Below are 14902 nucleotides of genomic sequence, written 5' to 3' on the forward strand. Positions count from 1 at the left end.
ACCCCCCCCCCGCGCTAAACACAGACCAGCCGCCGCCCGACGTGCCCGCCACGGACCCCCCCGAGGTGTCCAAGTCCAAGCCCCGGTCCAAGCCGTGGTTCACCCGGGACGCCTCCTACAGCGCCAGCTACCAGGCCGGCGGCACCCTCGCCGACCCCTCCGCCCCCCGCGCCTACACAAACGACCCCGAGTCCCCCGCCTTCGACCCCGCCCCCGGCCCCGACAGCGACAGGGCGAATGCCTGGGAGAGCCGCTTCGGGTGGCGGGTCGATGCCATGGCCGCCGCCGCCTACCTCGCCGGGCCCCTCACCGGTGAGTATCCCCCGCCGCGTACGCCCCCCACGCTCACCCACGCCAGCCCTCGTCTTCCTCATCCTCGAGACCCGCAACGACTATGTCCGCTTCCACGGCAAGTGTCTCCCCCAGTGCTTCTCCCCGTCCCAGCTGACCCGCCCCAGCCTACCAGTCCGCCCTGCTCACCACCCCGCTCCTCGTCCTCCTCCTCCTCTTCAACCTCCTCCTCCCCCTCCCCGCCTTCCTCCGCACCCTCTTCATCGTCGCCTCTGTCGGAGCCACCCTGTACGCTGCCTTTAGGGCCTGGAGGGATGCACAGGACGGGTTGGAGAGGTACTGGCTGCCGTATATCGGCCCGATCGCTGAGAGATGGGTGAGCGAAGAGTAGAGGGCTAAAGTCGTAGAGCCGAGTGTTGTTCGCCTAGCTATGCATCTTGTACTGTATGCTTCGTGCCATGCTCTATGCTTCTATACTATACTTCCACACTTCTATACTATACTTCCACACTTCTATACTATACTTCCACACTTCTATACTATACTTCTATACATACTTCTATACTATACTTGTAGTCTGCACATTGTCTCGTTGATACGCCGCTCGCCACATTCGCGTCTTGTCTTTTTGTTGTCGCCTATCGCTTGTCCCCCGCTATACACACACCCCCAACATGCTTCCACTCTGGGCTCGGGGCGGGAAACCGATCGTATGCCCTCCACTCCACTCTCCCTGACCCCAAGCTCACCCCGCCCAGGTAATCCCCCTCCCCCAGAAACGTCACTTCACCCTCCCTGCGCTCCCCATCCTCCTCCTCCTCCTCGCCACAGGCTTCCTCCTCCATCCCCTATTCTTCCCTCCCCCGCCGCCCACCCCTGCAGGAAAGTACACCTCCTCGCCCTTCCTCGTCAAACCCAGCGACTTCATCGACCCCCCACCGCCAGATCGTCCGAGCTACCTGCCCGCACCCCTTGAGCCCAAGAAGAAGGGCATGCTCGTCCCCGATGCCGTCCACTACGTATACGGCCTCAAGCCCGTTCCACAGGGACAACACGGTGAAGAATTACCGTACTATGCCTACCTAGCTATGCGCAGCGCCTTGATCAACCTCAAACCGAAAGCCATCTACTTGTAAGCCCAGACCACTCTTCCCGGGACATGGCTGCTTACGCCGCACATTAAACAGCCACTATGAGCATCTCCCCACAGGTCCATGGTGGGACCTCATCCGGCCGCACCTGACGCTGATCAAGACCCAAGTCCCGGAAAGTATCTATGGACGCCCACTCAAGCACTTTGCGCATAAAGCCGACGTCCTTCGATTACTCGCAATGAAGTATTCCGGCGGGATATACCTCGATATTGATATCTACGTGTATGTCGTTTCACGGTATCGGGGAAAAAGAAACAACCGGGCTGATGGATCATCAGCATTAGACCGTTTGACGATCTGTTGTACTACCCCACAACACTGGGTATGGAAGCGTCCCCCGACTCTAGACGATCGGCTCTCGATCCCGAAGGTCTTTGTGTGAGCCCTTAGTCAGTGTTGATGAACGTTTCTGACTCGTTTATAACAGAACGCAATCATCATATCCCAGCCCAACTCTTCATTCATCGATCGGTGGCTCGCCTCTTATGAAACTTTTGACGGGGGTATCTGGGCTCATCACAGTGTCGTCAAGCCATGGGCAAGTACACAACCAACCCCGCCCGCAAGGAATAACTAACACCCTACGTTTCTCTAGCAACTCGCACGTGAACACCCCACAGAAGTCCAAGTGCTTTCCGAACGAGCATTCTTCTGGCCAATGTGGCACGGCGACGAGATCAAAAAGACGCACGAGACGAGCCAACACGACTTTAGAGCGTCCCGGCAGTATGCGCAAGTATTCAAACCCCCCCCCGCCGCGTGACATAGACTGACACGGAATGGATAGGTACCATGCGTGGGAGTCCTTGGCCATGGGCTACTTGTCAAAACTCTCACCGCAAAGTATACGCGAAAATGAAAATAGCTTCAACAAGATGGTCAGGCCGTGAGTTAGAGTCTCGCCGCTTGTTCCCCGGGTTAAAACGCTAACGACAACGACGAAAGATTCATCGGGCCAAAGGATGACGAGACGTATAACAAGTGGAAGGGAGAAACGTAGATTTCTGAATGTACCAGTACCATGTATTTATTTAAGAGAGTAGAATAGTTACGTAATTGATGTTTTCACTCGCTTTCAGCACTTTCCATCACGATTCGTTGCACAAGTTCCATTGCACTTGCTCGATCCCACTTTTATCACAAATGCCAGAAAACCCATCCTCCTCCCCGACAGAACCCCCCGAGCAATCTGCCGCTTTTGAAAAATGGCGTTCCGGTCTTGCCCAATTCACCGGCCTCGGTCTTTCTGAATCCGAAAAGGCAGAGAGGGAGAGATTAAAAGCCCAAGGTAAATTAGCAAAGGACTGGGACAAGTGTGAAGGGTGGAAACGAGATCTTATGAATTATAGTGAGTTGCTTTTTTTTATTTTTCTACTTTTTCATGCCCATTGACTCGATGCAAAAGGCCCCATGATCACTTTTCTTCTAAACCACCTCAAACTCGCCGGCTGCCCCTTCCCTTCCTCCGCCATGCAATGCCACCCATGCCCCGAAAACCGTGCGGGCGGATTCTCACCCGACCACGGTATCTTACTATGCCAAGACAGGTTCTTCAATAAGAAGCATATGGAAGATACGTTGGCGCACGAGTTGGTGCACGCGTTTGATCATTGTCGGTTTAAAGTCGATTGGGGGAATTTGAGGCATCATGCGTGTAGTGAGGTGCGTCAAGGCGTTTTGTTGCGCGGCGGGAATGAGCTTACGTGGTAAAATAGATTAGAGCGGCCAATTTATCTGGAGATTGCAGGTTTACAAGGGAAGTGAAACGAGGGTTTTACGCATTCAACAAACAGCATCAGGTTTGTCTCTTCTTCTCTGGTTGCCTTGCTTTGCTCTGACAACCATTTCAGGCGTGTGTGAAGCGCCGCGCGATATTATCAGTATTGGCCAACCCGGCGTGCACCTCTCCCGAGATGGCAGAAAGGGCGGTGAACGAGGTGTGGGAGAGCTGCTTTACGGATACAAGACCGTTTGATGAAATCTATTAGAGGCAAAGCGATCGAATGGACGGGCGGAAAATATACCCTGCATAAAATGCTACTTTATATATCTCTTCACAAAAAAAGAACTCGTTTGACAACGCACCGAGAGCTTAGTACTCCACCTCGATATCCCCTTCATCTCCCTCAATCTTGACACCTTTTTCCTTTTCATCCCTCACATCCTTGCTCTTTTCATTTTTAGACTTGTCATCAACCTCCATCATCTCCTCCCGCGGCGCTCGACCAAGATCATCCGTCCTCATTCGACTCTCGCCCTTCTCGTGATCGGGACCCGTCGAGTCTTTATCCTTGGTCGTTCTCACTTGCTTACGAAGCTCGGACAGCTTGGCAGAAAGCTCTTCCATCCGCTTCCTATTCTCCCTCGTGGTTGTCCTGATTTGCTCACGCTCAGCGGCAAGGGCAGCTACTTCTTCAGAGATAAGCTCTTCAATGTTGGCTACTTGACTCTTGATTAAATCGTCCTGATGCGGCATCAAAATCTTTGGCAACTGGAACACAAAAACACCCATTTTACGTCAGCCATCGGGGAAAATGCAACAAGAAAAAACGAGTGACAAGCGGCAAGATGACGACTTACGAAATACAACGGGGGAAGATCAGATTTCACCGGCGGGTCCCTGGTGGGACCTGTTGATATAGGTATAGGAGCAGGGTTCAAGAGGTTAGTTTCAAATGCAGGAGGATGCGGGAGGGGCAGAGAAGTGTGCAGGAAATGAGCGGTAGGTCTTAACAAGGCGTGGCGGGATGAGAGCTGGGAAAAAAAAAACAAGTTTAGTGAAAAGTAATGAAGTGATAGAAAGGGACACATACAGCAATGTCCTTTTGTCTCCATAAAGCTTCGGCAGTGTCGGTCGCAATCCGCAATGTCTTGAGTTCTCTGTCTGTTTCTTGAATATCATGGTTAAGCGCCGTTTCAGATTGGAGTTTCTTTGTTATTCTCTCTGACAACTCTTCCCTTCGCTTTGCCTAAAATAAAACAGTCTGGGTCAGTATAAAGAACCAAAAGTGAACAAGGAAAATCCCCTAAAAACACACAGCTTCGGTAACACGGCTAGACTTGTCCTCGGTCTTGAACTTTTGAAGTGTGCCCAAGAGGTTACCAAACAGCCGCCTTCCTCTTCCTTTATCATCCGCATTGGACCTAACACGTCTGTGGTCTAAATCAGCAAGAGTACGAAGAAAAGAAAAACGCAAAAGTGGATAAAGAGGGTCCTACTTGGGAGCTGGTTGTTCAGATTCAGGCTCTGGGCGAGAGCGAACAGGTGAAGCGCTTGGCTTGGGGTCTCCTTGGAGTCTGTGACTGGGTCAGCCGTTTCAGCCTCGCGCATCTGGTCCACCACATACCTCTCTGGCGACTTGTCTGACATTGCTGTGGCTTGACTGCAGATGAAATGTTGCAGTATACAAGTTGAAATGGGTGATGGGCATGGCAAAGTGGGTGTGTGAAATAAGTGTTTACGTAACCCAGTATTCACGCGACGGGCCCCTGCTTGACGCGAACTGTGCGTTGTTGGGTGTTCGTTGTCGTTGTGGAACGGATTTCTTCCTGCTCAGCTTTCTGCTCTCCATCTGTTTCTCTCACACACCCGCCCCACTCTGCAATGGCTTCAAGACCCACAAGAGCGAGAAAGCAGGCGAAGAAGGGCGTACAGCTCACTCTCATGGTAGTCGGTCAGTCACCGCCTCCCCTTCCCACACCGAACAACCCTCTGACACCACACAGGCGCATCCGGCACAGGTCGCACCACCTTTGTGAACACCCTCGTAGAGTCCGTCCTCCTCGAACACAGCACAGCCACCCTTCTCTCCAATCCCGAGGACCCCCATTCCGCCCTCGACATCTCCCTCGTAAAGCAGGCAGCTGCCCAGGCCAACGTAGAGCAACCTATACGCATCAAGCCTACAAATATCGAGCTCGAAGAAGAGGGTGTCAGGATTTCACTGACAGTGGTGGACACCCCTGGCTTTGGAGATGGTATCGACAATGAGTACTGGTGGGTCGTTTATTTCACGGCAAAAAAATGGCTGGGGCTGATGGAAGGGCAGTTTCCAAGAGATTTCAAGCTATCTTGAACGTCAATATGACGATATCCTGGCGGAGGAATCAAGGATCAAGCGTAACCCTCGTTTCAAGGACAACCGAGTTCACGCTTTACTCTATTTTATCCCTCCTACGGGCCATGCGTGAGTAACGATATCTATTTGGTGTTCCAAAAGCTGATATTCAACAGTCTCCGAGAATTGGATATTGAATTGATGCGCCGACTGTCTCCTAGAGTTAATGTCATTCCTGTTATTGGCAAGGCCGATTCTCTTACTCCGTCAGAGCTTAGGGATTTCAAGAAGCGTGTAGGCGTCTTGTTTTATCTCCGCAATAAACAAAGCTGATGGCTCTGCAGATAATGGAAGATATCGAGTACTATGGTATTCCCGTCTACAACTTTCCCTACGACGCCGAAGAAGATGACGAGGAGACTATTGCTGACAATTCTGCCCTCCGTGCCCTTCTTCCATTTGCGATTGTCGGTTCCGAGGAGGAGATTTTGATTGACGGCGAGCCTGTGCGAGGAAGGAGATACCCTTGGGGTATCGTCGAAGTGGACAACCCTGACCACTCTGACTTTACCCGCCTGAGAAGTGCTCTCCTTGCGTGAGACTTTTCGTTGCAGATTCAAAAAAAATCAAAAGCTGACATGATCGTAGCTCCCACTTGACGGATCTCAAAGAGATTACCCACGACTTCCTTTACGAAAACTACCGAACAGAAAAGCTTTCACGATCTGTTGGCGGAAACGACCCGTAAGTTTAAATGTATGATCCATGATTCCCGCTTATGTTCTGTAGCGACTCTTCCATCCACCCCGAGGATATGGCCAACCAATCTGTCCGACTCAAGGAAGAACAGCTCCGTCGAGAAGAAGAAAAGCTTCGTGAGATTGAGCTCAAGGTGCAGAGGGAGATTCAGATGAAGAGGCAAGAATTGTTGGCCAAGGAAGACAGTTTGAAAGTGCTTGAAGCCAGGCTGGGTACGTCTTCATCTTACATATCTCAACGGAAATGCTAATGGGAGTAGCGGCACAAAATGCGGCCCATTCTCGCGAGAGTACCCCCAACTACTAGATCTCATCCGCCCAAACCTTGCTCGAATCTTCTTAAACCCTTGCAATGTCCATACTGATGTCTATCACGTTAAAAAAATCAAATATCGCCTACGAACCGCCCCCCATCTCATCCATCTCATCCTTGTTCTTCTCCTTATTTTACGAACTCTTGAAGAGATTTGATTAACATGGAGAAGGTATTACCCATGCGCCAAGCTTATTTCCATTTTTGATGTCAATACCCGGGATGAAACTGTTTACAGTATCACATGGAACCTCAGAGAAAATACTGACCGGTGTCCAATCGGCTTGATGCATTAAACATCACCACATCTTTCTCTTTAGACTTGTCTCTACGACAACCTTTCATACATTTATATTCTGTATCCGATACTCGCTTCGCTTTATCACCATCAAAACACATCCATCCTGTGTTGGTTTCATCGTGTTTTCCCTACTGACATCGAGGTATTTTGCCAGCCAGTTCAGGTCAATGTGAGTAGCGAACATCACGGAAAAGGAGCCGCAAGGAGTGGTGAACCTCAAGTTGCTCTTCTTGAAGCACAGGCTACTGACGAAACGACAAGCTAACTGCATGGTATCCTCCAACGCCACCCCATTCAAAATTATCATTTCCCGGGAGAGGCTTTTCCACGTACTCGCCCTTCGAAAGGACCGCCGTACATGGTAGTTTTGAAGGAGAAGTAAGAGAGTGGTAATAGGAGGCAATGAAGTAGGATGCACTGGTCACTAGAACTCTGTCGGGAGGTGTTGTGGTTTGTCGTCGTCATGGTCGTTGCTGTTGGGGGGGACGTAAGGACGAGCGTCACTATTTTCTGAATCCTGATAACGAGCATTGTGATAGTTATCGGATGGGATTTTTAAAATGCACAAACGTATGATTGACTATATGCAGTTATAGATAGTTTTTTGATGAGAATGGATGTCGGTACCTCTTGGATGGCGATGATGAAAGACGAGGGGGGGGAGTAGTCTAATCACTTCAACTACTACCCTTCGTACTTGGCTGGGAGAAGAATCATCACCTCAGAACCACTTCCTGCTTTCCCCATTGGCATGTTAAATATTGAAAAGAGTTCTTATGAAGAACAGATCTGGTCTCATTTCTTCTCTTCTGATGAACATCCATTTCAGCAGAAAGAGGAAAAGTATCGGTTATTTGTGTCGCGGAAAGGTGGGCGGAAATATGCGAGTTCGTTTAAAAGGCCCAAACGTAGACTGGGATGTTCAATTGCTGCTCAAAACATTATGAGACAACAATGCGCGTTTTTGGGACGCGACTTGTCATGTTTGTTGTGCTTCGTTCGCTGTTGCTCAATGTTTATTTTATACAAACGCAAACAACCACTTCTCATCTCTTTTTTTCGACATCACTTCTCGGTCCATGACTATCCCATTTACTCCTCGAAGGTCCACCCGAGGCCAAGTCTTCACCCCTTCACCGTTTCCAACACCCCGCATATCACATCCAGACACAAAATATACTTGGTTGTCCGCTGCATCAACACCAAGGCTATCTCCTGGTGGATCAAAAACCCGCACGCACTATACAGCATTCTCAAAGGTCTTCGCCAAAGGTGGAAAGAAGAATGCTGCGCCTAAAATGACAAAATTCGCCATAGGAGATGGAGTGTTGGTCAGCGTTGAGGGTGGCAACGATGGTGTGGCAGTCTTGATCGATTTATGGGAAGAAGAACGATCTGAAGATGACGAGGAGGAGGATGAAGAAGACGAAGACGGAGAAGAAGAAAAAAGCCCTTTAATGATGGCAGAAGTACACTGGCTTCTGAGACGGCAGGACTTACCCGATGTCAGAAGGAATTTCAAAGTTGATGATGTATGTCGATTTCATCAAAACTCATGGTAGCAAACTCTGACTGACCATGGCATCAGAATGAAGTCTTACTTACTGCGTCATCCACTCGTCGGGTAACAGCTACTATACCAATTAGCCTACTCGACGATACAGTCCCTGTATTATCTCGAACCGAATTCCGCGAGAAATACCCAGAAGAAAAGTCGCATTACCGAGGCTGGGCATACGTCAAAGAAGGTATCTATTGGTGCCAACGAGCTTTCGATAGATTCGCCAAAGGTCAAAACTGTTGGAAGATCGACATTGAAGAATGGAAAGAGGTCGGGAAAAGGGGAGAAGGATGGACCGTCCCCATTTCCAAAGAAGAGGAAGAGCATCCACAAGAACCCGGCCTCGAAAGTTCGGATGAGAGCGACGATGGGAGCGAAGCCCGAGTAGAGGAGGAAAGTGATGGTGATGAAGAGAGTGAAGAGGAGTCTGACGATCCCGCCGAGTCCATCTCGAAGAAAAGAAAACGACCGACGAAGACAGCTAAAACCTACGCCAAAAGAGGCAGAAAAGTAGTCACAGCGTCAAGATCTAAACTCCCTCCCAGATCAAAAGCCACTCCTAAATCTCGCAAAGCGACGAAGAAACCCCACCCCGCCACATCGACTTCTTTTTTACCCACCGATTTTATTGCCCCCGAATTACTGCCCACGGATCCTTTCGAGAGAGCTTTACGGATGCTTCACGTTGGTGCAACACCCGAAAGCCTACCCTGTCGCGAAGAAGAATTCGTTGACGTTCTCAGTAAAGTTGAAGAAGGTGTAGAAAGTGGTGGTGGAGGTTGTCTTTGTAAGTCTCAACGCTGCGCAACGGTTGTCAAGCGGCTCACTCTTCTTTACAGATATCGCAGGTGTCCCCGGAACGGGCAAAACTGCCACGGTCCACGCCGTGGTTAAAGAACTGAAACGTAAAGCTGAAGATGGCGAAATTCCACCCTTTTCATATGTAGAAATTAATGGCCTTAAAATCCCCGCTCCTCAACATGCTTACACTGTTCTGTGGGAGGCTATCAGTAGTTCAAAAGGTGTCGGCGCGAAGACGGCTTTGAAGGGATTAGAGAGACATTTCGGCAAAAAAGGTGGTGGAGCGAGAGGTCCTAGAGGTCATACTTTGTAAGCTCCCACCCAGTCTCGCAACTGCGAAAGCGCAATTGATTATCCACAGTGTTGTCCTCATGGATGAGCTCGATCAGCTGCTCACGTCCAAGCAAGACGTGGTCTACAACTTTTTCAACTGGCCAACTATGCGAGACTCTCAACTCTTCGTCATTGCTGTTGCCAATCGTATGGACTTGCCTCAACAACTCGCGGCCAAGATCAAATCTCGTCTTGGCCTTCAGACCATCCTTTTCGAGCCATACGATCGTGCGGCTCTTGTATCTATCGTCCAATCACGACTCATCCCTCATCCCTTGATGCCCAGTCAAGATCCTAAAGTGTTGCTGCCTGATGCCATATCGCTGGCAGCTATGAAGATGGCGGGGACGAATGGTGACGCTCGACGTGTCCTGGACGCTTGCCGACGTGCAGTCGAAGTCGCTCTCGAAAACAAGTCTAAGCCCCCTTCCGCTACGCCTACGGCCCCGCCACCACAACCTGGCCCTCAACCGGTCAGTGCCAAAGCAATGGCCGCCGTCCTTCAAGCTATGTCTTCCTCCCCAACAACCAAATTCATCCAAGCCTGTTCACTGCAGCAAAAGCTGATGTTGGCTGCACTCGTCAGGTGTGTAAGAAGAGAAGGGGTGGCTGAGATTGTTTGGAAGAATATCAGGAATGACCATGATGCTTTGATGAGGAGTTTGGCGTTCGATACTTCCGAGCAAGGCGGTAGAGAGGTGGCCCCCAACTTATTGTCAAATTCAGAGCTGGCCCTTGTCTTGACCAGTCTAACTAGCTCGCACGCTCTGGTTTGTTCGGCAGATATCAGCAAGGGAATTGATGAGAGGAAGATTGCTTTAGGAATGGAGATTGGTGAAGTGGGAAGGGTCTTGATGAATGAGGGTGACAGCTGGAGGAAAGCGCTGGCTGGTGTATAATTAGTATCGTGTCCTTCATGTTGTAGAGAGCTTTTTAGATAGCATTGATGCCATTTTTTATAACATAGAAACCACCAGGTGGCTGAATTTTTAGAATCTAAATACATCTGCAACTTGGCTGGGTATACGGGTAATTCACACACAGAAAATATATACAAGGTACAGAAATAGCGAAGCAAGAAACGGAAAAACGTCTAGAAGATAGTTTGGAGAGCTTCACCTTCGGGTTTGATGCCTCGGTACGGTACAGTAACCTGTCAATTACATCAGCAATGGACAGAACATTAGCGCGACAGACTTACGTTTGCGTTCTTGCCAAACGTGAAGCCAACCCAGTTGTTCCTCTTTCCGATACCCCTTTCTTCTACTGCCTCAACATCTCTCTGTTTCTTGAACACCTCGGCGTACTTCGCCATGTCTTCGGGACTGGAAAAGCTGTCGAAATAACCAACATCGGTCTCGCCATCAAGTACGGGGACGAATGGAGCTTCAAGTTGTCGAAGGCTGGCAAATGGCAAGGAAGAAAAGAAGGGCAAGGATTGAACCTCTTGGAGAGAAGCAACACGGTCCTTGGGATGAGAGATAAGGGCAGTAACAGCATCCCAGGCAACGTCAGAGAGATTGAAAATGAGGTCTTCGGGCCGGTCATAGACAGGTCGGCGAAGGACTCGAGTCCAGTTCTTCAAGTTTGCCCACGTTTCCTCAGGGGTTGATCCCGAGAAGGGGGGGAAACCCTAAGAATGGAATGAGCATATGTGTGTTGATAGGATAAAGAGCTTACGCAGAGGAACTCAAAAAGAATACACCCAAGGGACCAGTAGTCAGCTGAATAGGTGTAAGTCTTACCTCGAAGGACTTCGGGAGGCATGCTATAGGACGTCAGTCACGCTATCCCTGCTGGCTATTATATCGTCTTACTAGTCGGGAGAGCCGACGACAGAATCAGCCTAGATAAAAGCGTCAGTCTCAAACATATGGTAGGATTTTAGTAGGCTTGGACAACTCACATATCGTGGCTCGGTCGCTCTGATACTCCTGTAAATAGTCCTTCGTTCGAGAGTACTCCTGAATACAAGGTTCTCATCCTTGACTTGATCGAGCTGTAAGACTATTAGATATAGCGCCGACAACATCAAGAGACCCTCACTTTGCTCTTCATTTCCTCGATCTTCTGGGGATTCAAAGAACCGGTGGCCAGACCAAAGTCCGTAAGCTTGACATGACCAGTACCATCGACCAGGAAGTTCTACCTATGATGTTAAGAGCTGGCCAATCGCACGGTGTGAATCACTTGCCTCTGGCTTCAAATCACGGTGGATATACCCAAGTTTGTGAAGTTCATTCACACAGACGAACATTTCAGCACCGTAGAAGCGGGCATGTTCTTCCTTAAGCACACCAGAGTTGTTGAGCAGCGTTCGAAAGTCGCCCCCTGGAACGTATTCCTATTTTGGTTTAACATGCGATGGAAATCTCAGTGGTTGAACTTACCATAGCGAGGTATACATGCTCAATATCTTGGAAAGCATACAACAGCCTGACCAGCCAAGGTGTCTTGACAGCGGTCAAAATATCTCTCTCTACCAAAACATGTTTGACCTCGTCCATTTTCGCGAGAGTACCTTTTCGCATCTTTTTGAGGGCACAAATCTCGTTGGTGTCGGCTTTGCGAGCCAAGTATACCGAGCCATACCCACCCTGACCGACCTGAGCAATGATGCGAAATTGGTCGATACGAAGCTTGGTGCGGCGCTTGCGGAGAAGAACTCGCTCTCGTCCATTGTATGACGACAGCTCTTTGACATAGTCAGGGCCAGTAACCTAAGGAAGTCAGCATCGAACATAAGCGATTTCAAGGCTGCTTACATTACGAGCAGCAGTGTCGGCTTTGAAAGTCTCAAGTCTCTTCCTGCGGTTGGCAATGTATCCAAGGAGGTCAACTGAAACGAAATGTTAGTCATACACCGCGCTGGGCTGTTGCTTCGTCGGTAATGACGTACAGTAATAGTCAAGGAAATCTTATGAAACTTCGTCAGTAAGACGCTATCAAAGTCGGAGATGCAACTTACAGATTTGGGCAACCGTAGCTTTCCTCTTGACTTCCGGCGTCTCCAAGAGCTCCCTTTCCCAAAGCTGCAAGCCTCTCTCCTTCTCGTATCTGGTGTCATGTCTGGCTGCAGTCTTCATGTGTACGTCATCGGGCTGGTATGCACCGCCTCGCTGGGCGGCATAGGAATTGGGAGGGTTGGACTGTTTTTGAGCAACAGAAGGAGCGGATGAAGCTGCCTGATTATGCTGGGGGATGCTGGCTAGTTGCTTAAGCATGACGGGGTTGACGGTGTTTTTCATGGTTACCATGTGCACGTCCTCAGAATCGCGGGGATAGACCGGCTTTTCCTCGCGTTGAGCAACAGTTTCCGGACCATGGTGAGCGTGACCTGGATTGGGTGCAACATGAGAAGGAGCCGTCTTGTTGACTTTTACAGGCGTCGTAGGGGTTCCAGCTTGATTTTGAGAAAAGAGGAAAGAAAGATAGTTGGATCGCTCATTGTTCTGCTGCGAGGGGGAAGGGGGGATAGCAGGCAAGTTTTCTTTAGAGCCAGTCGGAAGAAAAGAGGAGCGTGAGGAGGGGGTGGAAGGCACTGGGATCTTTGAGGGAGAAGGTGCAGCTGTGGACTGGGACTTTGTATGACCGGATCGAGACGACTTCGTTGGCGATGTGGGCGCCTGAGACGACGGCTGTTGCTGAGAGTTTGTGGACTTGAGTACTCGGGAGAACATGATTCGGGTGTTCAATAGGAGTGGGAAGACGGCTTTAGGAAGATGGGAAGAAGTTGTGAGAAAGATATGATTGTATGAATGAGTTGAGTGAAAGCGCGCCTGTCTTTTTGAGTTGTTTGTCTCGTTCTCTCCCGGGATAAAATTAAAAAATAATCACAGAATAATACGCGTACCGAACCAAACACCATACGCGCAATCCATTGTTTTCTCTAAATTCACATCATCATCTATACATCCTATTACTGCTCACAATGGCACCAACAACTTATGCTGTACCACCGCGACCAGCCTCGCTACATTTCCTTCTTGAATCAAGCACCTCGAAGAACGGAGTGCCCTCTCTTGACTTGCGATGGGAACCTTTTCAACGACACATTGAAAGCTTTTTGAACGCTATTGATGCGTATACACAAGCCGCGAGGACAGAAATAGTTGCCAGAGCAACAGATCATACAGCGGCTGTGAGGGATCTCAAAGCTGACAAGGAGGAAATGGAAAGAGGAATTCAATTACAAAGGGAAAGTGAAGGGGAGATGTTGGCCAGTATGTGTCGACGTATAATCTGGGGTATCTTTTTACTGATCCAATCTTCTTAGCTTTGGAAGCTGAAAGACACGTGGTCGCCGACCTCAACGCTTCTTTATCACATCTTCAATCTAGTTTGACAAAGATTAAAGAAAAATCTTCCGCTCTGGATGCCGAACTTCAGTCCGAAAGAAAAGAGGTGAAAGCAATGCAAGCAGAGAAGGAACGACAGACCAATGTTCTCAACAACATGCGAGAAAGAGATACCACAGAGTTGAAGCAACTAGAAGAAGCGTTGGGCTGGAGAGTGGAAGGAATCAAGCGTACGTCGGTGTCGACCATCTTAGGAATTGTTCTGATGTTTTCGCAGAGGACCAACTATTAATGCGTTTCACTCTTATCGATCCCGAGGATCCTGCGCGAGAATTCTCCATCATTGTGGACGTATCAAAACAAGTCTACTCAGGTTTGTGACTGACGGGGATGAGCTGTGCTTTTCGCTGATTGAACACATAGTGCCCAATTGCGATCCTCCTATCCCTTCCCTTCCCGACCTGGTTCGTCAATTGAATTTTGATCGTGACCTCTTTGCGTTCATCAAACGAGGTGAGTACATCACATCTCTGCTCCTCTTTGCTCCGTGATTGCTCACACACTCTATCCAGTGCGAATAGCCTTCAGGGCGCTCATCCCCAATCCTCCCAATCCTTCTACAAAATTCGACGATCTTACCGGCCCTAGTCGTTCGCGTTAGCGGGCTCTTATTACCCCCCCACGTCCAACTTTTATGTGTTTTTCAATCCCTTATTACTCGGTTAAAGCTCATTGTACGGCCTTCAATCTTGTACCATTGAACTGAGCTCGGGTCCGTGCATCCAAAAATACCGTGTGTGCGTTCTTTACATCCCTGGGTCACTTAGTTAAAATTGGCTGAAGCTTGTTTTTAGACGCGCAAAAATATCCTGTAGGCATGCACTTTTTACCACTTTTTAACCACTTTTTTACACCCCTGTATAGTTATATAAGTATGCTACTAAGAATGTAAAACTGGTTTTCCGTAAATATGACTTCTTTTTCATGCGTTTCTGTCTCTACTAATATTCGCGAAACGCCCCTTTTATGTCCCT

The 14902-nt window shown here is 49.3% G+C and overlaps 7 protein-coding genes across 7 annotated transcripts; 5 read left to right on the forward strand and 2 right to left on the reverse strand.

Annotated features, from left to right (window-relative positions):
* Positions 1-275: 275 nt before the first annotated feature.
* Positions 276-2218, forward strand: CNBE3390 (hypothetical protein; the record flags this gene model as incomplete). The annotated part of the gene is made up of 6 exons (XM_769972.1): positions 276-312; positions 359-409; positions 459-667; positions 1050-1423; positions 1479-1823; positions 1873-2218. The coding sequence occupies 6 exons, from the start codon at positions 276-278 to the stop codon at positions 2216-2218; spliced, it is 1362 nt and encodes a 453-aa protein (XP_775065.1).
* Positions 2219-2588: 370 nt separating this feature from the next.
* Positions 2589-3433, forward strand: CNBE3400 (hypothetical protein; the record flags this gene model as incomplete). The annotated part of the gene is made up of 4 exons (XM_769973.1): positions 2589-2793; positions 2851-3107; positions 3161-3244; positions 3296-3433. 4 exons carry the CDS (start codon positions 2589-2591, stop codon positions 3431-3433), a joined length of 684 nt encoding a protein of 227 aa, XP_775066.1.
* A 104-nt stretch (positions 3434-3537) lies between these two features.
* Positions 3538-4815, reverse strand: CNBE3410 (hypothetical protein; the record flags this gene model as incomplete). The annotated part of the gene is made up of 6 exons (XM_769974.1): positions 3538-3936; positions 4026-4199; positions 4259-4414; positions 4484-4598; positions 4665-4742; positions 4793-4815. The coding sequence occupies 6 exons, from the start codon at positions 4813-4815 to the stop codon at positions 3538-3540; spliced, it is 945 nt and encodes a 314-aa protein (XP_775067.1).
* A 234-nt stretch (positions 4816-5049) lies between these two features.
* On the forward strand, positions 5050-6568 carry CNBE3420 (hypothetical protein; the record flags this gene model as incomplete). Its single annotated transcript, XM_769975.1, has 8 exons — positions 5050-5119; positions 5172-5442; positions 5495-5632; positions 5680-5797; positions 5848-6098; positions 6152-6247; positions 6293-6474; positions 6522-6568. The coding sequence occupies 8 exons, from the start codon at positions 5050-5052 to the stop codon at positions 6566-6568; spliced, it is 1173 nt and encodes a 390-aa protein (XP_775068.1).
* A 1605-nt stretch (positions 6569-8173) lies between these two features.
* On the forward strand, positions 8174-10469 carry CNBE3430 (hypothetical protein; the record flags this gene model as incomplete). The annotated part of the gene is made up of 4 exons (XM_769976.1): positions 8174-8407; positions 8464-9223; positions 9276-9546; positions 9599-10469. The coding sequence occupies 4 exons, from the start codon at positions 8174-8176 to the stop codon at positions 10467-10469; spliced, it is 2136 nt and encodes a 711-aa protein (XP_775069.1).
* A 194-nt stretch (positions 10470-10663) lies between these two features.
* On the reverse strand, positions 10664-13250 carry CNBE3440 (hypothetical protein; the record flags this gene model as incomplete). Its single annotated transcript, XM_769977.1, has 11 exons — positions 10664-10723; positions 10772-11203; positions 11251-11338; positions 11388-11416; positions 11477-11569; positions 11617-11715; positions 11822-11914; positions 11961-12290; positions 12336-12409; positions 12470-12487; positions 12539-13250. The coding sequence occupies 11 exons, from the start codon at positions 13248-13250 to the stop codon at positions 10664-10666; spliced, it is 2028 nt and encodes a 675-aa protein (XP_775070.1).
* A 251-nt stretch (positions 13251-13501) lies between these two features.
* CNBE3450 (hypothetical protein) lies at positions 13502-14529 on the forward strand (the record flags this gene model as incomplete). The annotated part of the gene is made up of 5 exons (XM_769978.1): positions 13502-13793; positions 13847-14098; positions 14146-14241; positions 14292-14381; positions 14441-14529. 5 exons carry the CDS (start codon positions 13502-13504, stop codon positions 14527-14529), a joined length of 819 nt encoding a protein of 272 aa, XP_775071.1.
* Positions 14530-14902: the final 373 nt, after the last annotated feature.

This window comes from Cryptococcus neoformans, chromosome 5 (assembly GCF_000149385.1).
Source record: "Cryptococcus neoformans var. neoformans B-3501A chromosome 5, whole genome shotgun sequence".
NCBI lineage: Eukaryota > Fungi > Basidiomycota > Tremellomycetes > Tremellales > Cryptococcaceae > Cryptococcus > Cryptococcus deneoformans.